The sequence below is a fragment of the Ursus maritimus genome, unplaced genomic scaffold, assembly GCF_017311325.1.
Source record: "Ursus maritimus isolate PB19 unplaced genomic scaffold, ASM1731132v1 scaffold_14, whole genome shotgun sequence".
Classification (NCBI taxonomy): Eukaryota; Metazoa; Chordata; class Mammalia; order Carnivora; family Ursidae; genus Ursus; species Ursus maritimus.
Genome location: NW_024423786.1, coordinates 28085895 through 28109887, shown reverse-complemented (window position 1 = coordinate 28109887; position 23993 = coordinate 28085895). Strand labels below are relative to the sequence as shown.

Below are 23993 nucleotides of genomic sequence, written 5' to 3'. Positions count from 1 at the left end.
ACGAATAAGTAGGCAAGGTAATTTCAGATTGTATGAAGTTCTATGATGATAATAAATAAGGCACTGTTACAAAAAAACAAAGCAGGGAAAAGTCTATTTTAGGCAGAACAATGAGGGAAAGCCTCTTTAAAAAAGATTACATTTAAATTGATACTTGAAGGAGTCCCTCCTATGAAGAACCCAGGGATGAGGAAAGAACACTTGTGGCAGAAACCCTAGGATGACAACCCAGTGAGTCATATCCTGTTATAATGTCTTCCCCTTGAGTGTGGGTAGAACCTGTGACTTTCTTCTAATCAATAGCATATAACTAGAGTGAAGAGATTTTGCAGATGTAATTAAAGTTGTTCATCAACTGACTTTAAAAGAAAAGAGTGATTATCCTGGGTGGACCTGACTTACTCAGATGATCCTCTTACGTTTTTATAGGATATTTTATTTCATTAATTTGTTTATTTAAAGTAATCTCTAAGTTTATTTAAAGTAACCCAAAATGGGGCTCAAACTCATGATCCCAAAATCAAGAGTCATATGTTCTACTGACTGAGACAGTTAAGCATCCCCCTAAGATAATCCTTTTAAAAGAGGGTCTAGGGGTGCCCAGGTGGCTCAGTCGTTTAAGCGTCTGCCTTCAGCTCAAGGTCATGATCCTGGGACCCTCACTCTCTATCTCAAATAAATAAATAAAATCTTTAAAAGAGGGTCTAGAAATCTGAGACTTGAAGCACCAAACTTCCTGTCTCTGTGTTACTGACTTTGAGGAATCCTACAATTGCAAGGATATAAGTTGTGCCAACAACATGAGGGAGCTTGGAAGCAGATCCTCACCTGTTAAGCCTACAGATGAGAACAAGACCAGTCAGAACCATAATCCAAGCCTCTGAGTCCCTAGCAAACAACCCAGCTAAGTCGTGCCTGGACTTCTGACCTACAAAAACTGTGAGATAATAAATGGGCATTCTCTTTAGCCACTACATTTGTGGTAATTTGCCACATAGCAATGCAATGGAAGCAAATACAATACTCTAAGTAGGATAAGACCTATAAAGTCATTGGGAGGTGTGTTTAGTGAGTGAGGAGGAAGATAGTCAGGAGCCAAGAGCCATTTTATGACAAGGTAGGAAAGTTTAGGATTTGTCCCCAGCATCTGACATGCCATATCTAGTGCACAGTAGGTGCTTCAAACGTCTGTTGAATGGATGGATGAATGAATGAATGAATGAATGGATGATGAAGGTATGTCACTAAGTAACAGTGTTAAGTACTAGACTGTCATTGCCACCCACCCCCCGCCTCAGATTTCAAAGCATTTCTCCAACAGATACTTACTGAAAGACCATTATGTACAAAGAACTATATTGGTATTACGAAGCCAAGAAACAGATTAAGAAATAGAGCCTGGCCCAAGAAGCAAATACTCAGTTAACAGATCTACTGGAAATTTCTGGATTAGGAAAAAGCTATGTACTTATGTAGAGATTAAACACTCCATAATGAGGTATGGATAAAACCCAGTAATCTGGGTTACAGCTGAAAGCTTGATAATTTGAGGTTTCTCTTCAGTGTCTAATAAAACTATTTGAAAAGCTGCCAAGTGCTAATCAGTCTAAGGGAAATGACTCTGTAATAATATAACCACATCATCAAAGGCCATATTGATGATGGTTTGGAGGAAAGGAAATGAAATGTTAAGAAAATCAGTAGTTTAGCAACGATGGGGAATTCAATATTGAAAATGCAAAGGTATTTATAAATTGGGAAATTATATTCCACGTGTTTCCAATCAACTCTTCCAGATTATGTGAAAAAACCTCCAGAAATTCAGAGAAGATAAATGAAGAGAGCACTGTCATCTTCTGTTAGTTGGAGTGTACATGCTATCCTTGCTGGCCATGAGGCATAAGTGATGGCTGAGGGAATGCTAAAGTCATACTGCAGATAATTCCAGGAGCTATGGGTGTCCTCAGTAACAGCACAACCAGAAATATCTTCCTGCAAAAGCAGAACTGAAACGTGAAGAAACAACTGGCTTCCTTAACTCATATTCCCCATACCTGCTTAAAAATTAGCTGGGTTCCTCAAGAAGAGTTTATTTGCATTTAAAAATACGCGAACATATAGACCTCCCTCCTTTTAAAACACACCTCAGAGGTGTTTTTCAAGGGAAAACGCTCACATGTTTTAGATTGAAGCAATTAAGGATAGCTCATACAGTTAAGCAGAGGGGTGGGTAGGAAGTAGCAGACATCTGGTACAACTGGGCAGCAAATCAACTCCAGATTTGGAGGCCACTAAAGATAAAGGGGGAGAACTGGTGCTTTACATTTTTAAAACTTTTTAAATGCCACATCGCCACCTCTACCACCACCACCACCACCACCACCACCATCTTGGCATTTTATGAAGACAGAAAGCAGATCTTAGTCTCATTTCTCATAAGATACAGCCCATTCTCAAAGATGTTAGTCTACTTTTTAAAAGTTGGATTTAGAATTCAACTCAAATGCTCAAAAAGCAACATAACTGACTGCTTCCTCTTAAGAGTCTAGGAAAATAAAAACAGTACCTTTCATAACACAAGTTTCCAATTATTTTACACTGATTATTATGTTGACTATGAGCAAACTCTCCCATGAGATAGAGCCATGTATTCTCAAATACACAAAACAGACTTAAAAAATTCATGCACAAATATGGAAACATTTGTCAAGCCTCTTTGTGTGTGTGTTTAGTGTTTTGATAGACATGGTTCATGTTACAACAGACAACTGATACGTAACTGATATAATCACTCTTTAATAAACGTCATTTCTCATTTGAGATGAAAGCTACACTTACTGGCAGAACCTCATAAAGAGAGATCACGGGAACCTTCAGAAAGCAGTACCAGAAATCAGATTCTAGCTTCCACTAGGATGTGATATGCATAAGAAGAAAACACTGTGAGCATTTCTGATTTTCGAAGCATCTAGGAATTGCTTTGTCTCATAAGAAGAACAAGGTCCAAAAATACAAAACAAGAAACAACTGAAGCAGAACATGGTGAGAAAGAAAGCCATAGCATTTTCACTTCTGTATCTTTGCTCCTGTGAGTTGACAGAGTTCAGCAGAGCTGAGTGTAATCTGTGAGAAAGTGAGTGATAATTTCTGAAACCTGATTGCGGGGCGTGGGAAGTGGACACTTCATGTGAAAGCTGTTCTGGTCAGTCTGAGGCTATTTTCAGGGATGGCGTCAGAGAGCTCTATGCCTCCAGCCTCAGCATATCAGGGCACTGGTCGCCCCAGCCATGCCTCCCACATCACCGGTGGTGTGAGATGACATAAGAGGGCCAACTGACGAGGAGCTTCTATTTTAAGGGTTATGTTTCGCTTCAATGCATACTGTTTAAAAAAAAAGAAAACTAAAACATAAAAGCTGTGATTTTGAATATATTACTTCTAAAGATAAGGATAGGTTAAAAAGTGAGTTAAGAATTAGTTTAATTAGAAATATTAAGTAATCATACAGGTAGTACTTGGAAATGGCAAAAATCATGAAGGCAGTATAGTAAACAATGCAGAAGATAATTTTCTCCCTATCCTATGGTTTTAATAGCTTCTTTGTTGAGATTTTTGCTCATTGTTTCTATTGACAAAACATTTACACATTTAGGGCAGAAAATTTGGAAACATAGAAGAGCACAAAAGGAAACCTTAAAATCAACCATAATGCTATCTCTAAAGAGAAACATGGTTAAGATTTTGCTTTTTGCCCATCAAGTACTTTTTCCATAAAAATGAGAGTATGCCCTCATATTGCTTCATTGCTTGATTTTCCACTTAGCAATATCTCATGCACATTTTCCCATGTGGTAAGATTTCTTCTTCAACAACTGTTTTATTGGCTGAAGAGTATTCTCTCACATGGTCAAACAAAAATCTAATGAATTAATCTCTTACTATTGAGAATTACGGTTGTTTCTATTTTCCCACTGTCACAGGGAACGCTGCAGTGAACATTTTTGGGCTTCATACTTGTGTACACATCTCTGAGTATTGACTCACAACCAACTGCTAAAGGTAAAGCCTCTCAGTTAAAAGGTTTGCCTGTTATAAAGTTGTTACACTGTAAATTTACAGATTACAGAAAGTTTACAATAACAAATTATTCCAACAGTAAGTTATGAGAATACCCATTTCTGTAACATTCAGCAAGGTATTACCAATTACCAATGTTAACTTAAAACAATGCTTTCATTGCTTACCAATACACTTATATAACTGAGATTACTGAACACACAGAACTTAAAAATCATCATGTGTTTAGAATTAATTTGTATTTCTTCTTTTGTGAATTACCTGCATCTGCTCTTTGCCCTAATTTCTACTGATGTGAAACGTGAAGCAATAGGCAAGCTTAGTGTCTGAAAAGGAGTATGGAACATAATACTACATGTCTTAAGTAATCCTGTCCCAAGAAGTACTTTCGTTACATTTCCTATAATTCTCTTTTAGGTAGGGGGACAATTATTATTCTTGGGTGAGAGGACATTATTCTTCTATAATGTAAAAGAATTTTAATCTAAAATGGAACTGGAGGATATAAAATGGAAAATCTTACACATGTACCCTTAGGAAAACAAAACTCCAGGACTGGGAGAATGATTACTTGTAAATGCCTGATTTACAGAAAACTGATAATCTTGGAATTTTTTTTTAAAGATTTTATTTATTTATTTGACAGAGACAGCCAGTGAGAGAGGGAACACAAGCAGGGGGAGTGGGAGAGGAAGAAGCAGGCTTCCAGCGGAGGAGCCTGATGTGGGGCTGGATCCCAGAACGCTGGGATCACGCCCTGAGCCGAAGGCAGACGCTTAACGACTGCGCCACCCAGGCGCCCCAATCTTGGAATTTTCTTAAATGATAGGGAGTTGGTCAGGGGTTGCCTCATACCAACCTTGGGAAGTTTTGCTTATGGTTTCCAGAGGCATGAAAAAGAAATGACCTTGGTCAGGTTGGTCTCACAAAATAAGCTGAATTGAGCTCTGTATGACTGGACTGGTTTTGTCTGCTTGAGAAATTTTCAAAGCTGGTCTCCTTTTGTTTTTAATTTTAACAGGCTCTACCTAGACACTCCCCTCTTTATATTCCCTGCCCATAAATACAGCCTACCTCAAACCCTCAATGGACTTGCCTATAGTTTGCTACAGTTTGCACATCCCGAATAGCAATTCCTCTGCTGTTTGCAAATAAACCTTTGACAATTTTGAGCTTGCCTAAGTTTACCTCTTTATCTAGGTCAACATTCCTTGATGTAAGAAGTGGCAGTGGAAGGAGATGACCCCTGAAGAATGACAACCCTTAGAATGAAGCAAGGTACCACATCGAGCCCCTTGAGCTCACTGCTTCCATGAGTCACTGTCTACTTTCAGTTTGGTGAGTCCCCTTTTGGATTCTGAATTCCCTCTCTGGCTGAGCTTTTTGATTCAAGCTCTGTTTAAAGGCGTTGTCCTTTTTGATGACTATTCTACTTGTTCACTTTCTTATTGGAAGCACACTAGAATTTTAGTATAATTCTCTTAAACCTTTTGAGAGAAAAAGTAATTAAGTAATATTGGTAGGCATGGGGAGAGCAAATAAATGCTACAAAAATACTCACCACCTCTTTATGAGAGACCAGTCCCCAAAGCAAGAGCCTCACCAGACTGGGTAAGTTGCTCACAGAGGGTCAGACTGAACTGTCAACTCTAAGATAATTTCTATGCAACAAGGGACATGTGGTCACCAGTTGGAAAACTAGAGCAAAGGGTGTCCACCGAGAGGAAAAAAAAGTATCTCATGAAAGGCACACTGTAAAATAAAATAAACTTCTAACCCTGAAAGCACATCCATCAGGCTGTTTAGTAACTTTTCTTTTACTCTCAGGAAAATCTCTAAAATGTGGAATCCGGATCATGTGACTCTTCTAAGATTGGCCCTCCCTCTGTGCTCCCACCTGGTTTTATGTTATAAAACTATAGTTTCTTCTCATGTATATTTTTGACAAAATGGACCACCTTACTAATGATAATTTAGAACTTCAGTGGCCATTATGGGGAACTTTAAGTCTCCCCAGGCTTGTTTTTCTCTGGACTGAATTAGAAGTCCGTGGCAATAGAACAAACAATCTGAAAGGGATAGCTCTTTTAATTGGTACCTAGAGGCTTCTAAAAGTATTCAGGATTCTAAAACTGTCTCTTTACAAAATACTACTTTTAAGTGAACTGAAACAAATAAGCAATGATAGCAGATAAAGAAGCATCTGAAGTCTTTCTCTCGCAGCACCAGCGAGGTCTCCCCTAACTCCGTTGCTCTGCTATACCCACCTTTGCCCTCTTATAACCCCTTCCTTTATCCCAACTCCCCTTCTTCTCTAGTGCTGAAACCTTGCCAACTGAACCTGTTAAAACTCTCTGACAATCCTGCTAAATTATTAATTTCTTATGTCCCATGGACTAAAGCTGAACTTAGAGCTACAGTAAAAGATTTTCCCAAGGTAACTGAGGATCCTCATAGATTTGTGGAAGAATTCAATATTATCACTCAAAATTATCAACCGGGCCTCTCTAATCTTTATCAATTTGTTTACTGTTTGTTGGAGAAGGTCAAGCCCAGCACTGGATGAAAGCTGCTGATTGAGAAAGCGCTAAATAATCTTTAGAATTCCAAGTAAGTCAAGCGCCAGCTCTTTTATATGACCAAGCTTGTGCCATTGCCAAAAGGCTGCATCTGGCCATTTTGAGGGCTTTCCCTAAACCAGTAAACTGCAACAAATTCAGGCATGCACCCAAAAGTCTGATGAATCTGTTCATGATTACTACAGCAAACTCCAAACTGTTTTTAAAGAAAAATCTGGACTCCCTCTAGATGTTCAATTCCCCAGGGTAGCCTTTAATTCAATGTTTATAAGTGATTTAAACAGAGATCTATCTCTGTTAGTTAAGAGAACCCACACAGAATAAGAACCAATGCCCATCCCAATGTTGATCTTGCCAATCTAACTAATCAGTTAGCCTACACCCTAGAAGATGATTCCAAAAGAAGGGTAACTAAAATTTAAATCTCCAACTTCAACAGATGAAATCTCCCAAGCAGACTCTCCCTGATGGACTCTGTCATTATCACAGAAAACCCAACCATCTGAGAAAGGACTGCTACAAATTAAAAAGATTCAGATAATGACAGTTTTCCAAGAACCAAGGGTCAGACTCATCCCAACGATGGGGCTCCAAAGAAACACAGGGACAGTTTCTCATTCTACCATTAAAGAGACTAGAGGAAACTATTCTTCAGATTGGGGATGAACCTCTTATAATATTAACTGACACAAGACCTACTCCATCAGTGCTCAACCCCATTATAATTAAACAGTAGCTCCCTTGGAGTAATACATTTATTCAATTAATCAGAGCCTCAAATAAACCACAGTGTGTTCCTATTTCTAAATGTATACACTTTTGCTTGGGACAGTTGCAAGATAAACTTCCATTTCTCCTCAGTGAATCAGCTCCCAACCACTTACTAGGACAAGGTTTCCTAGAAAAGTGTTGTATTGCCATTTCCTTCTCTTGAAAGGGAGAACATAACTCTTGAGTTAGAATCCCCTGAACTTAAATCTCTTGAATTTAATCTCCAAGAAAATCCAAACCTTTTTCTTTCACAAGTACTTTACAAATCAGGGCAGATCAAATTTCAGACTTATCCCCATTATTATGTTTAGTATCCCCTGCTCTATGGGCAAAATCCCTCAAGGACATATGTAGAATTCATAGTGCCCAAAGATAAGATCCAAACTGATCCCTTGAAACCTCTCCCCAGAATCAATCAATACCCCCATGAACAAAGAAGCTAAATTGGGCATAAGACTATGAAGCACAGGGACTTACTGTCCCCTTGCACCAATCCTAATATCCCTATTTTACCTGTAGGAAAACCTCATGGTTAAGGATGAAAATTTGTCCAAGATCTCTGAGCAATAAATAACATTATTATTCTTCACCATCCTGTTGTTTCTAATCCCCAGAGTTACTGGCATCTATCCCTACCGAAAGCAAATTTTTCACCAAAATCAATTATGCAGTGCATTCTTTAGTATTCCAGTTGATAAGGCTAACCAGTATCTTTTGCCTTTACTCGGAAAGGACAACAATATACCTGGATAGTAACACCTTAAGATTTTACTGAAAGTCTTTACTTCTCAAATATTTTAAAAGCTGACCTAGTGTGCACTGGGTGTTATACACAACTAATGAATCATCAAGCCTTACATCGGAAACCGGGGATGTACTGTATGGTGACTAACATAATATAATAAAAAAATCATTAAAAAAAAAAAAAAAAGCTGGCCTAGTGGATATGAAAATTTCTAGATGTTTCACCTTACTACAGTATGTAGATGACTTACTTCTCTGCTCATTCTCCTAAACATCCTCACAAGAAGATAGTATTCACCTGTTAAAACTCTTAGCAATTAAGGGACACAGTCTCAAAGTTGTGATTTGTTTAAATTCAATCCAGTATTTAGGACATTTAATCTCAGAACAATGGTTATACCTAGATCCTGATAGCTTTCGTGGCATCTTGAGCTTCCCAAAACCTAAAACCAAATGTCAATTACAGGTTTTCTTGGGACAGCTGGTTATTGTTGGAATAAACTTGTCCATAATGGCCTAGCCCCTATGTCTTATTAAAAACCATGACCCCATTATCTGGAAAAACCAAGTTGAAGGAAAACTTAATAAATCTACTTATCCTGGGAAATCCAAACTATCAGCTACTTTTTCCTTTTTGTATGTAAAAAAAGAAGGAAATGCCCTCATAATACTTAGCCCAAAATATGGGGGCTACTACCAACCTTTGGGTTACTAGAGCCAACAATTAGATCCCATGGCCTACGGTTCCTTACCCCCAATACCCTGGGGCTGTCCCTGCCACTGCCTTTCTAGTAAAGGTCACTGAAGAAATAGTCATGGGATCCTCTCTTACCATCTTTGTACCTAATGCTGTCTAAGCTCTCTTAAATGCATCCAACACCCTCCAACAAGCCATCTTGCTTCTTAGGAAATTCTCTTGCTAACTACCCCTCATATCACTCCTTCTTCCACGAAAGAAACCCCCCATGACTGTTTGACTTTGACGGATCATCTATTAACCTCTACTGATGACTTATGAGAAACCCCCTTGACAAATGTTGATTTCTCATGATTCACTGATGGTTCTTACTTGAAAAATGAAAATCGTAAATATTGTGCTGGATATGTGATATCAATTCCTTTTGAAGTCATCGATACTGCACCCTTTCTTTTGGCCACTTTAGCCCAATAAGCCAAATTATAAGCTCTTATTCGAGCATATATTCTTGCTAAAGGTAAAACCACAAACATCTATACCGATAGTCACTACACCTTTGGAGTAGCCCATGATTTTGGAATGGTATCGAAATGAGGTTTCCTTACTTCCAGGTTTCCTTAAAATGGCCCTTATATCCAAAATTTATTATATGTTATGCTCTTGCCAGCAGCTCTAGCTATTATTAAAGTCTCTAGGCATTCTAAGCCTGACTCCCAGGAAGCCAAAGGAAACCACCTCACTGATGTCTCCACAAAAAAATGCTGCTTTTGGGATTCACAAACTAAACCAGTCATGGTCCAGAAAACTACTTCCCCTGGTGATGACTTAAGAGAATTAAACAGGAATGAAACATGAGAGACTATGGACTATGAGAAACAAACTGAGGGCTACAGAGGGGAGGGGGGTGGGGGAATGGGATAGACCGGTGATGGGTAGTAAGGAGGGCACATATTGCATGGTGCACTGGGTGTTATACACAACTAATGAATCATCAAGCCTTACATCGAAAACCGGGGATGTACTGTATGGTGACTAACATAATATAATAAAAAATCATTATTAAAAAAAAAAAAGAGAATTAAACAGGAAAACACTACAACTGGCCCCTGAATAGGAAAAACAAAAATGGAGATCTAAAAGGCTGTTGGTATCATGAAGAAAAGAAACTCCGATTCAGACCAAATAACAAACCGTTCCAAAATCTTACTTATACTAGGTCAGCTCCCTTGTTACTTCAGATCTACCGAAATTTAAGGTACTCACATAATCATTCCCACAATGCTAGTAAATCAGATTATGATTACAATGATTATATTTCTGATCATAAGATCCCCTCTTTTATTCCAAGGAAAAATATCTGGGCAAAGAGACCCAACTGTGCCTTAGAAGACATTGGGTATTTCTTTTTATGAACTATGAAACATGAACTATACATTTCCCCTTAACTGGAAGGGATGTTTTGGGATCACTGGCCTCACCTCTGATGCTGAAATTAGAAAAACTCTTCCTTCACTGATTATATACCTAATCTGGGGTCCTCTATCAACTTAAAAGGGCATGTCAGAACTGGGAAGGTTATGATTTTGGATGGATGCCTACATATAACCCTACAGTAGATAGAGAGGGTTTGGGGCAGGCTTTTGCCAGAGCCTTTTTAGCTTGGGTTGGAGTAGCAGACCTTGAAAAAGCAATTCACAATCTTTCTGTAGTTATGTCTACCCGTTTCAATGCTTCTATCTGAGCTTTTGCATATCAACAAACTCAAATAGACAGCCTTGCTGAAATAGTCCTACAAAAACTACAGAGCCCTTAACCTCCTCGCTGCTCAGCAGAGGGGAACCTGTGCCCTACTTGGAGAAGAATTTAGTTTTTATGTCAGTAAGTCAGGGAAAATAACACAAGAACTAAAAACAATGAAGGACAGTATCAATTTGCTAGCAGAAATTGGCCAAGCTCCTGGAACTTGGGGCATTTTTGAACTACTAAATACAGGCAAGTGGGGAAGCTGGTTGAGAAGTGCATTTCAATCAATAGGTATCATTGGGCTTTTGAGCCTCAGTTTAATCTTTTTAATTAAATTCCTACTGTTTGGTATTAGTAAACAAATGCCTCATTCCCAAATGTATGTACAAAATAAAATTCTTTTCCTTTCAAAGGCTTTTCTTGCAATTCAACTGACAGTGGAAACTAAACTGTCTACTTCAGAGGCACATAGCTGAGATCCCTCATTTTTCAATACTCTTGTTCAAATGAGGCAAGTGAAACTCTACATTTCCCTCCCCCACGGGACAAGACACCTGAGGATGGTCCTCCTCACCTTAATGGGAAAAGACACCTGCGGATTACCCTCCTAAGCTCCATGGGACATAGAATACAATCCACCTGCAATCCAATTACACTTTTAAGAAAATTAGCAAACAACATCTGAATGATATAATTGATCACAGCTGTTTTCTGAAAAAGATCTTGATCAAAAGGTGGAAATGTGAACGAATTTCAATCTAAAACGGAACCAGGGCACATAAAATGGAAAATCTCATGCATGTGTCCTTAGGAAAACAAAACTTAAGGACTGAGAGACTGACTTAAATAGAGCCTACTCCAAACCTTCAACAGACTCACCTGTAGCTTGCTATAGTTTGCATGTCTGGAATTGCAATTCCTCTGCTATTCCCGAATAAACTTATCTTTTTGACAAGTTTGAGATTACCTCAGTTTACCTCTTTATTTAGGCCAACAAGAGTACTGTATGTTTTTTCTAACTCATGGAAAACATGTTGAGATTATGAATCTAAATAATTCATTTTTAGGGGGCAAACATAATCCTGCCACTTTATTCAACAAGTTCACAAAACACTGAGATGAGAAATGGCATAGTCATGTATTCATTCCAATAATGCTGCTGTTTCTAAGAAGAAGAAAAATTAATCTCTGGAATCATTTTGTGATTGGCAGGTTTAGGAACACTTAACTAGCTCTGTGATTTTGAATGTTACTTATAACCCAGGCAGGTGATTTGACAACCCATATTCTTGTGGTAGAGAAGATGGTGCTGGTGATAGGTGGGAATACCATCTGCTCACCCCACTCTAAAAGCGCCAAGTGTGGTACAGTAGTATTTTAAATAAAAAGAAAGATTTAATTTAATTTCATATTGAGATTTATCTGGTCATTTCAAGATATTTCTTGACCCACAAAGAAAACATCTACCTTTGGGTTGGCAATCAGTGTTCTGAATTGAAACTGGCTGAGAAGAAAATAGGATGTGAGAAATATCTTTGAATGCAATGTCTATATTGTATTATGGAATGATAAACAGATTTCTACTTACTAAAACATTCAGAAAGTTCTGGGTGAGCTATCATGGTTGATACCAAGACCCTATCTACCAATTAAAATAAACTGCCATCATCCATTTATTAACTCAATATGCAATTCCTGAGCACACAGTATGTGCCAAGAATTGTTTCATGCCATTGTTTTACGGAAATATTAGCAAATGAGGCAAAAGATGGGTCACCAAGGCTTCATTCTGGTGAAGGATGGGAGTGGAGCATGAGACAGGTAATAAACAGGTAAAAACAGATAAACAAGGAATGGAAAAGAGCGGTTAAAAACTATGATAAAAATAGAACAAAGGATGGGATAGAGAAGGCAAGAAAGAACTTTCGATGGGGTGGTCTTGGAAGACCTCTTAGAGAAGTCGACATTTAAGCTGTGGCATTCATGCAAAGAGCGTTCTAAGCTGAGGGAAGAGCAAATGAAAAGGCACAGAATTTGGTGTGTCAGGGAAACAGAAAGAAGTCCAGTGAGTGAGCATGTAGGGAAAACAGTATGAGCAAGAGTGGTTCATGTGCTGCCTCAAGCCTTAGAGAAGAGTGAGGATGTCACTCTAAAGATGTTGGGGTGCTACTGGAGTGTCTTAAACAGAAGAGTGACCTGATTCAATTCATATTTTAAAAAGCTTGCACTAGTTGGTGCGTGGTGGGCATGTTACTGTGGGGCAAGAGAGGAGGCAGGGTCACCAGTTGGGTAGACACTGTGGTCGTTCAGGTAAGAGAGGTGCTGCTGCCTTGACCTAGAGGGTAGCCATGAAAGTAGAAAGAAGTAAGCCTCAAAATCTTGTAGTTCTTTTTTTTTTTTTTTTAAGATTTTATTTATTTATTCGACAGAGATAGAGACAGCCAGCGAGAGAGGGAACACAAGCAGGGGGAGTGGGAGAGGAAGAAGCAGGCTCACAGCGGAGGAGCCTGATGTGGGACTCGATCCCATAACGCCGGGATCACGCCCTGAGCCGAAGGCAGACGCTTAACCGCTGTGCCACCCAGGCGCCCCAAAATCTTGTAGTTCTTATGTTAAGCATTTATGGCACTGTTCTGATACTGTCTGTGGACTTTTTGCCTCTTCTGGTAGACTATATTTTAACTGCTACCATTTATAAAGTGCCCCATGTTGCTCTGGGCTTTATACACATTGAATCCTTATAACAATTTCATTCCGAGCTCATGTGTGAGGAGGTTAACTAACTCCCCAAGGCCACAAAACTAGTGAAGGTCATATTAAGGTTTATCTCGGTCTGTCTGATTCTGAGCAAGGCACAATTCGGCCAATGTACTATAGTGTCTTAATTTAACCTACCTTAGGGGCAGAGTTAGCCCAGGGAAATCAGGGCAAAGCTGAGTTTCGTTAATGGCTCTTAAAAGGAGAAAGGCAGTAAAGGGAAGCCCTTGCCTAAAATGCAGATTCCTGAGCACTGCCCTGAAAATGCAGAAACAGAATCTCTAGGTTTGGGACCTGGGAATGTGAATTTTAAAAATGCTCCTAAGTGACACTCACTAAAATTTGCAAAGACTGCAAAGTAGGCACTCATTCAACAAGTATTTGTTGAATGACTAATGGAAAGGTTAGGTAGGAAATGAAGATCTAGAACACCTCACTCCCACAACCCCTGATCCAGAGAAAATATAGGCCCATTTTGAGTGGGCCCAAGCAGAGTCTCGGCTAGCCCCCTCAAATCCACTTGGAAATTCATGATGTGACTAATATACTGGTATGATATACTCAGACCTTCTGAAAGCTTTCTATTTTAAGTAATTACTCTCGATGATGAGGAACTAAGTCCATTTGTCGCCCCAGATGAGGAAGTACAAGCCACTCAACTGGTATACATCATATATTTTAAAGGCAAAACCATCTTTTTAAAAAATTGTTTTGATCTTTTAGCTTTTTCAACATACAGGAGTCAGGCTATACTCATGAAATGAACTTACCTATTAGACAGGATATATACAGTGCCTAAGGCCCACAAGACTTTTAGGGGTATACAAAAATGTTTTCATTTCTTTTAAAACCAGAAGATAAACATGAACATATTCTGGCCTGGATTATATTAAATTTTCACCAATGCAGTTGTAAAATATAATTTTAATTATTTTTTTTCAATCAAGAAGTGGCCCATAAAGATAACAGTGCCTAATCATAATGCGACCCTAGTCACAGCTCAGGGCCCAGGTGAGAGACACCTTACCTGGCATGCATTGTATAGGAGCTGATGTTCGAATTTCTTGATCCCAAGAATGTTCTGGAACATCTCATAGAGCTGCTCCTTGCTCAGAATCAGCTCGGAGGCTGCACTGGCTGTCATCCGGGCCTGCTGCTTCCTGGGGTCTTCTTCCCCACGGTAGATAGCATCAAACTTGGCCATCCAGGAGCTCAGCACAGTCTCCTTGCTGAGGCCATCGATCTCAGGCAGGCTGCGCACCCTCTTCTCAATGTGCTTCTTGAAGACCTCCCTGGAGTCATTGGCAGAGCAGCCTCCACTCTGCACCATACGGGCCACACGGTCGCTCTTCAGGAACACCTGAGCAAGAATAGGGACAGGAAAGACGTTAAGGACTCAGCCCTGGAAATACCAGTTTCCTAGGGCTGAGGGCTGGGCTGACCGGCATAATGGGAGGGACCAGCATCCTGCCCCACTACCTCCTATTGTGTGAACTCAGAGAAGTCACTTACATGTTTTGCTTTTGTGTCCACATCTGGAAAATAAAAATAATAATAGTACTTACCAGGTTGTTAAAAGGATTACATTGGTACAGTAATATCATGAAAGGCAGCATATACTATCTAGATTCTGTGCTCAAACAGCTGGGTTCTTTCTTTGCCACTTATTGGCCGTTGTTTCTTTCATCAAGTTAACCTCTTTATACCTCAGTTTTTTCATCCATAAAATAGGATAATCGTGGTCTCTAAATCATACATAGTTTTAAAGGAGGATTAAATGGGTTCATATATGAGAACCCCTTTAAAAGGTGGACCACAGTAATGCCATATGGGTTGTATTATAGTTATTATTTTTTTGACTTTTTACATTGAAGTGTAGTCAACGTACAATGTTGTGTTAGTTTCAGGCATATAACATAATGATTCAACAAGTTTATATGTTATGTCACACTCCCCACAGTGTAGCTACCATCTGTCAGCGTACAATGCTATTATAATACCACTGACTATATTCCTTATGTTCTGCCTTTTACCCCAGGACTTCCTCATAACATAACTGGAAGCTGGTATCTCCCATTCCCCTTCACCCATTTTGCCCATCTCCCACCCCATCTCCTCTGGCAACCATTAATTTGTTCTCTATCTTTATGGGTCCATTTCTGCTTTTTTTTATTCACTTGTTTTGTTTTTTAGACTCCACATATAAGTGAAATCATAGAGCATTTGTCTTTTTCTATCAGACTTATTTCACTTAGAATAATATCCTCTAGGTCCATCCATGTTGTAGCAAAGGGCAGGATCTCATTCTTTTTTACGTCTAAGTAATATTCTCACGTGTGTACATGTACACACACACACCACATCTTCATTAACCATTCATCTACTGATGGACACTTTGGTTGCTTGTATACCTTGGCTACTGTAAATAATGCTGCACTGAGTACTGGGGTGCACATATTTTTTCAAATCAGTGTTTTTGTTTTCTTTGGGTAAATACCCAGTAGTGGAATTAGGGGATTATATTGTATTTCTATTTTTAATTTTCTGAGGAACCTCCACACTGTTTTCCAAAGTGGCTGCATCAATTTACATTCTCACCAACAGCGCATCCACGTTCCTTTTTCTCCAAGACCTCGCCAACCCTTACAAGCCAGGGTGTCCCCAGTGCTCACTGCGGGGCGTGCCCGAGCGGGGTGACTAGAGCTGAGGTAAGGTCCTGGCTGAGGCACTCCATGTAGGGCATGCATGACCTGAAACCCAGGTCCTTGGGTGGCTGGAACCAAGGCGGGCATGGACTGGGGCTCCCGGGGCATTCTGCGGCATTCTGCACAGGGGGTGCCTTCGTGGGGGTTGCGGGGGGTGCTGGGGCCGAAGCGGGGCATGGGCCACGAGGTCCCGGAGCACTGTATGCTGGGATACCCTAGCAAGCTGCCCGAAGCCCAAGTCGTGTGGGCGTCGAATGTTCTGGGGGTGCTCTGTACCTGCGTCGCCGCAGCTAGAGCTGCAGTGAGGGCCAACCAGAGGTGCCCGGGTGTGCAGAGGGCCGCGGCCGCCTTGGGGAGGACCGGTGGTGCTGACGCGGGCTACGACACCCAGGCCGGCTGAGGCGGCGGCGGGCTATGGCGTCCAGACCGCAGCTCCCGTCGCGTGGAGGGGGCGTAAACCCAGCGGCTCACCAGCCTCTCTGACCCAGAGTTCCCTCGGCTCTCTGGCCAGCCCGCGGCGCTCTAGGACTAGTCCCGCTATAGTCTCGTTGCTCCTGTAAACTGCGGCTTTTGTCTGTGCCCTCGGGTCCCTCCGCACGGTCCCTCCCTTCTGCAGTTGGCAGCTTTGGGGGTACGAGTCCCTTTCATTACCCTGTCCCTGTCTCTTACTGTTCTCTGTGTGGTCTCTTCAGCTTTTGTCATACAGAAGCTATCCTGTCAGCCCTCAGTTCTCCTTCAGGAGGAAGTGCTCCATAAATAGGTGTAGATTTGGTTTGTCCCTGTGGAGGAGGGGAGCTCAGGGTCTTTCCACGTCGCCATCTTGGACCCCACCGTGGCTGTTACTGTCATTATGTGCAAAGTACCTGGCATGAGGTCTGACACATGTTAACCACCATTTATATTTCATTTTATCCTCTCAGTGATACTCACCACACTTGAAATTGAACAAGTATTCGGTAAATATGTATTTAATGTCGCCCTTCCTGAAATGTGAACTCCATTAGGGCTGCGCCCTTCTTGTTTCCCCACAATGTCATCCACCTCTCCTACAGAGCCTGGCACTTTATTTATTTTTAAAGATTTTATTTATTTATTAGACAGAGATAGAGACAGCCAGTGAGAGAGGGAACACAAGCAGGGGGAGCGGGAGAGGAAGAAGCAGGCTCATAGCGGAGGAGCCTGACGTGGGGCTCGATCCCATAACGCCGGGATCACGCCCTGAGCCAAAGGCAGACGCTTAACCGCTGTGCCACCCAGGCGCCCCTAGCCTGGCACTTTAGAAGCAAATGAATAAAGATTATGGTAGGCATTCTATTCAGTCCATCTTATAGGCTGAACACCAAGACTCCAGAGAGGGGTAGGGACTTGTTCTTGGTAACTCAAACTGGCTGATTACATGGGTATGTTTTGTTTTGGTTTGTTTTTTAAATCTCAGCCTGGTTCCTTCCTTCCCTAAGGGTCTTGCCTGTCTGGTGGAGAACCTCTTCTGTCTGGTGAAGAACCCCTGGTTGTTTTGCAGGTGCTTCCTAGGTCCTGGGACCAAGCCGTCCATTAAGAACAGCTTACTTTTGCTCCAGTGCCCACCATTTGGAAGTGTACACAAGCTACATGGTTCTGAGGTGTAATACAAGGCGGTGAAACTGCTGCTTCATATTCATGAAGAGGAAACATCTGACATTTTTGAGCTGTGTCCTGGTCACACTTCAGAAGGTGCATAAATATCCTTCCAGAGGCAGAACAAATGTTCACTCCCCTGTCAGATTTCAAGAAATGCCCTTGTTAGCCAGGAGACAGCACTGCTTGGGGACATTTCATTGCCTCCTGCTTCATCGCAAAGACTTCCTTGGGGAGGAGAGATGTTAGAAAGGTGGGCTCCATCTACTGCCAAATTAATGAACTAATTTAAAAAGAAGGAGGGCTGAGGATTTGCTTCACAGGCAAGGGCCATGGCCTGCTTCTCTGTGCCTGGGAACTAACCAGTACTCAGTTGAGACCTTAGAGTTCATTTAAAAGTCAATTGTAGAAAAAGAGCTTCAACTAAATCCTCAGGCCTTAGGAGCTTTAATGAAATAAAGAATTTTCCTGAAAATCTGCTATGTTTAATGCAGATAGTTTCTCCATCTACCTAATACATCTTATCTCAGTTATGGTTTGGGTCTCAAAGAACATCAAAGTTTCGAGGCAAAGAGAGGAAGCTTCTGGAGTGTAGTATTGAGGCAGGAGCTATACACCATGGTCCTAGGCCAACTCTACTACTAATCTGTTGTGTGACCTTGGGTAGGTTACCTCCCCTCTCTGGTTCTCCAGTTTCTTATTTGTACACGAAGAGAATTGAGCAAAAAAAAAATTTGAGGTTGCCTTTTAGTTGTAATGTTTGTATTCTTCATGATCACATTCATCCTTTCTTTGGGCACTCGCTAGGTGGAAGGCACTGTGCCAGGTGCCAGCAATACAGTGGTGAGCAAAACAGATGCAGATCCAGCCTTCATGCCTCCACAACATAATAATAATCCCATAGAAATATTACAATCTGGGACATGAGCTTTCAATGGGAAGTACAAAGGACCATGGGTGTCTATAGCTAGGAATCTATTCCAGTATGGAGCAAGGAAAGCCTTCCTGGAGGAAAACTCCTTTGGGATGATATGTAAACAATGGGTAGGTAAAAAGAGAGTAAAAGAGTATTTTAGAGGGGCGCCTGGGTGGCACAGCGGTTAAGCGTCTGCCTTCGGCTCAGGGCGTGATCCCGGCGTTGTGGGATCGAGCCCCACATCAGGCTCTTCTGCTATGAGCTTGCTTCTTCCTCTCCCACTCCCCTTGCTTGTGTTCCCTCTCTCGCTGGCTGTCTCTGTCTCTGTCGGATAAATAAATAAAATCTTTTTTTAAAAAAAAAAGAGAGTATTTTAGAGAGAAGGAACAATATGTGTAAAGACCCCGAGTGGCTGAGGAAATAGGGAGAGCCATTGTGGCTGTGGCTGTGGCTGTGGCTGTGGCAGTGAGTGGTGGGGTGTGACCAATGGCAGGAAGGAGCCAGATGGTGGAAGGTATGGCAGGCCACATTAAGGATATTGGTCTTCATTTGAAGGGCACTGGGAAGCCACTGAAGGTTTTAAGTGGGACATGGCATAATCAAGTTCAGATTCTCTGGCTTTAATGTGGAAAACCAACCTGAAGGGGGCTAAGAGAATAGGTAGGAGGCCAGGTGGGGGAGCACTTGCAGGAGCACTGATGAGTGATGATGGTGGTGGGGATGCAAAGGGGTTAATTCTTTGTAGTCAGCTCTAATGACCATCAATGACTTAAAACATCTCATCAACAAAGCAGCCATACTCTCCTCCCATCTGTCCATACCAGTGTCCCACAAACCTGGAGCAGGCCCCCGTTATAAGCTCTTAGCACCATATTCCTTTCCTCCAAAGCCCTTCCATAGCTGCCATTTGTCTCTCTGACTTTCTGGTTAATATCTGAGCTCCAGCTAGACTGTAAGTTCCAAGAATGCAGGAGTTTTTTTTTTTTTTTTTCCCATTCGTTTTTCTGAGTGCCTAAGACACTGCCTGGAACATAGTTGGTGCTGTGTTAAGAATGAATGAATGAGGGGCACCTGGGTGGCTCAGATGGTTAAGCATCTGCTTTCGGCTCAGGTCATGATCTCCAGGTCCTGGGATTGAGCCCCACGTTGGGTTCCCAACTCAGCAGGGAGTCTGCTTCTCCCTCTCCCTCTGCCTCTCCCCCTGCTTATGTGCTCTCTTCCTCTCTCTCTCTCTCTCTCTCTCTCTGTCTCTCACTCAAATGAATAAAATCTTTAAAAAGAAGAATGAGTGAATTGACAACACAAAGTAGATGTCTCAAAGCAGAGATTCTATTGGGATTATATCGGATGGGAGCAAGAAGGTGAAGGGAAAATAAACAAGCACCATATATCGGTCTCTTAAAACAATGGACTGAGGCTAGATTTCCCAAGGGCCATCACAACAGGGGTAAGAAATGAGGATGCTGGCCCACTGCTCCTAGGTGGCATCCATAACTGACTGGGTGACCCCTGGATACTGCACACATCATCTGCTTCACATAGACTCTTCTTTGTATAAAGTAGTCACTCAATAAATATTTATTCAACTACTAGTAGATGACAGTCACTTAACTTCTAGAACCCTCACTCTCCTTTGCTGTCACATGGGATTAATTCAGCCAGCCTTCTTTGACAAGGATCAAACTGAAAGGACTTTGAGAAACAGAGGGCTTCATTTGTCCAGAGATAAGATATGACTGCCAGACCCAGCATGAGGGGAGATGAGTAGAATGTCAAGAGCGTGAGGAAGGAGGCCGGAGACTGAGGAGACAACAAAGATGAAGTGCCAAACAGAAGACGAGGCAGCCATAGGGAGAGAAAGTGGCAGCAGAAAACTAATTTTCCAGGCAAATCATTTGTCTTGGCTTTTCAGTCTGTCAGAAGGGAAGTGTCAGAAGGGTCTGGGCCAGCCTCACCCTGTAGTGAATACAGACCCTGAATACCAATGTGCTTGGGTATCTCTAAAACCATCCTGGAAATCCATCTGTAGTGGGAGCTGTAGCTGGTGTTTCTGTTTCCTGTTTTGTTTTTTGGTGGCTCTTGCAAGAGACTTCAACCCCAGACACAGTTCTGTGAGGCACATCCATAAATCCTTCCTGCTCCTCTGCCAACTTCCCAGACAGATCATAATGGGAGATGGAAGATAAACAAATAAATACAGAATGGTGAAGGGCAGTCAATTCAGTGACTTGACCTCATCCATCAGTTCTTTCCTCCATCGCCAGAGCCAAGCAACCTCAAGGTTGTTTTAGGAACACACATGCACATCAGTACTTAATGACTGTACAGGCAACGGGATAAAGTTGGCCCAGCTCCCACTCTCTGATCCTTTCCTGCTTTACAAAAGCATGTCATTCCAACATAAAAAAGAAAAATACCTAGATGTTAGAGTAAATAAGGTTTAAAAAAACCCACAACAACTTGGTTGCTACTAATGAATGCTACACAGCTACTATGAAGAGTAGACTATAGTATCAGACGGCCCAGAGTTCAAGTCCCAACTCTACCAGTTGCTGGCTTTGTCAACTGAGCAAATTACATAATCTTTCTGGGCTTTGGCTGCCCCATCTTTCAAACAGGAATCCTAACAACCCTCCCATGTAGGATTTGGATGAGGATTCACTGAAGCAATGCATATCAATTGGTAAGCATATAAATGGCACTGGGAAAATGGACAGCCACATGAAGAAGAATGAAACTGGACCATTTTCTTACACCATACACAATGATAAGCTCAAAATGGATGAAAGACCTGAACGTGAGACAGGAATCCATCAAAATCCTAGAGGAGAACACAGGCAGCAACCTCTGTGACCTTGGCCACCGCAACTTCTTGCTAGACATGTTTCCAAAGCAAGGGAAACAAAAGCAAAAATGAACTACTAGGACTTCATCAAGATAAAAAGCTCTTGCACAGCAAAGGAACCAGCCAACAAAACTAAAACTCCCAACCAACAGAATGGGAGAAGATATTTGCAAATGACATATTAGATAAAGGGTTAATATCCAAGATCTATTAAGAACTTATCAAACTCAGCACCCAAAAAACAAATAATCCAGTCAAAAAATGGGCAGAAGACACAAACAGGCATTTCTCCAAAGAAGACATTACAAATGGCCAACAGACACATGAAAAAAATGCTCCACATCACTTGGCATCAGGGAAATACAGAACCACAATAAGATACCACATACCAGTCAGAATGGCTAAAATTAAGTCAGGAAACAACAAATGGCAAGGATGAGGAGAAAAGGGAACCCTCTTACACTGCTGGTGGGTGTGCAAGCTGTACAGCCACTCTGGAAAACAGTATGGAGGTTCCTCAAGATGTTAAAAATAGAGCTACCCCACCTGCACCCCAATATTCATAGCAGCAATGTCCACAATGGCCAAACTGTGGAAAGAGCTGAGATGTCCACTGACAGACGAATGGTTAAAGAAGATGTGGTATATATATACATACATACACACAATGGAATATTACTCAGCCATCAGAAAGGGTGAATACTTACCATTTACATCGATGTGGATGGAACTGGAGGGTATTATGCTGAGCTAAATAAGTCAATCACAGAAAGACAGTTATCACATGGTTTCACTCATATGTGGAATATAAGAAACAGGGCAGAGGACCGTAGGGGAAGTGAGGGAAAACAGAATGGGAGCTCATCAGAGAGGGAGAAAAACCACGAGGAAACTCTAGGAAACAAACTGAGGGTTGCTGGAGGGGAGGTAGGTGGGGGAATGGGATACTTGGGAGATGGGCCCTAAGAAGGGCATGTGATGTGATGAGCCCTGAGTGTTATTTGCAACTTATAAATTACTGAACACTACATCTGAAACTAAAGATGTACTACAAGTTGGCTAATTGAATTTAAGTTAAGAAAATTGGTGAGCATAGTGTCTGTAATGGTGCCTATTATATTTACTACTGAATGTGATAAAAGTTAACTGTTATTTTTAAATAGAATATCATGCAGTCACGTAAAAGATAATATTTTCTCATTAGCATCAAAAGATGTCCTGATAGATTGTCAAAGCAGATAATTCCAATGGTAGAGGTAAAGTGAAGTTGGGGGATAGGAGCATGACCCTGGATTGAGAACAGTACAGATAATAAAACTGATGAGAATATGTCATAAGTATGACTTTGCAGAAGCAGGAAAGAAATTGAAACCCACTGTGCTAAATGAAACAAGTGGGTTAGTAATATTTTGTAGTTATTCTCCTGATAATCTTAATTTGGAAATCAAATATCTATCTTTATGTGTACAGACACATTAAAGATACTTGAAAAGATACATACCAACATTTAATAGTGATTGTCTAGGGTGACGGGATTACAGGTGGTTTTCCAACCAAGTGCTTTAGATTTCTTTCTACGTTACCTATTTTTATAATTTCTATAGTACATATTTATAATTTTTATGTTATGTTTTACTTTATAATCACTTTAAACACTCTCTCTACATGGAAAAATTACATATTTTACCTTCACTGAGGCAAGGAGCATGTCAGTTTCTAAAATAAAATGCACCTTTGGATCTGAAAGATACCTTTCACCAAAAGTAAAAGATCCTGGTGCAAACTTTAGAAGCAGATCTGGGACTTCAGAAGCAGTAGGCGGTGGTAGGTTAGCAGCAAAAGCAGTTCCATCCATTTCCTATTTCTATACCCTGGCCCCCAGCCTTGAGCTTGTACCTCCCCTACCCCACACCCAGGCCCTGAAACTAGGGAAGTGGATTGATTCTATTAATTTTCAACTCTCTCCTACTATTTCTATGCATCAGGTGTGTACTGACCACCATCCTCCCCCTCCAAACTTAATATATTTATGCTGGCACTTTCCAGGTGCCAGACTGAGGGTGAGGTTGTGTGTGTGTGTGTGTGTGTGTGTGTGTGTGTGTGTGTGATTTAATCCTGACAACAATTATGCAGGAAGGTCCTAGTACAGATAATGTCACTGAGGCTCACCCTTGGCTGAGGTCCCCAAGCCAGTGTGCAGTGGAGCTAGAATTCAACCCCACATCTTGCAGACACGACACAGCCTCCTAAACCACTCTGCCCTCTGCCGCCTTGCTCCACTTTCCCCATGAGAACAAATATCTTTACCATGGACAGCTACTCCTCTCCGAGGGAGACATCTGTTTTAAGGCCACTGAGGACTTAGAGCAGTTTTGCTTACTGGAAAATATATAGCTTCATTTTAGAAAAAGAGCCAGATATGACCTGACTTCTACTTCACTTAGATTAAAAAAAAAAAAAAAAAAAAAGGTCAAGCATAAAGACTGAATATAGCATGTCATCCAGTGTAGAGGACACCTGCAGTTTATGCCTGCCAATGCCCCTT

General features: G+C 41.2%; 1 protein-coding gene across 2 annotated transcripts in view; it reads right to left on the bottom strand.

The window, feature by feature from the left end:
* Positions 1-23993, bottom strand: part of CADPS (calcium dependent secretion activator) — a 355693-nt gene that overhangs the window by 326811 nt on the left and 4889 nt on the right. For both annotated transcript variants that reach the window (XM_040628597.1, XM_040628596.1), the window contains exon 2: positions 14396-14728. In XM_040628597.1, the coding sequence (XP_040484531.1) occupies positions 14396-14728 (333 nt within the window). The remainder of the gene's footprint in view (positions 1-14395; positions 14729-23993) is intronic.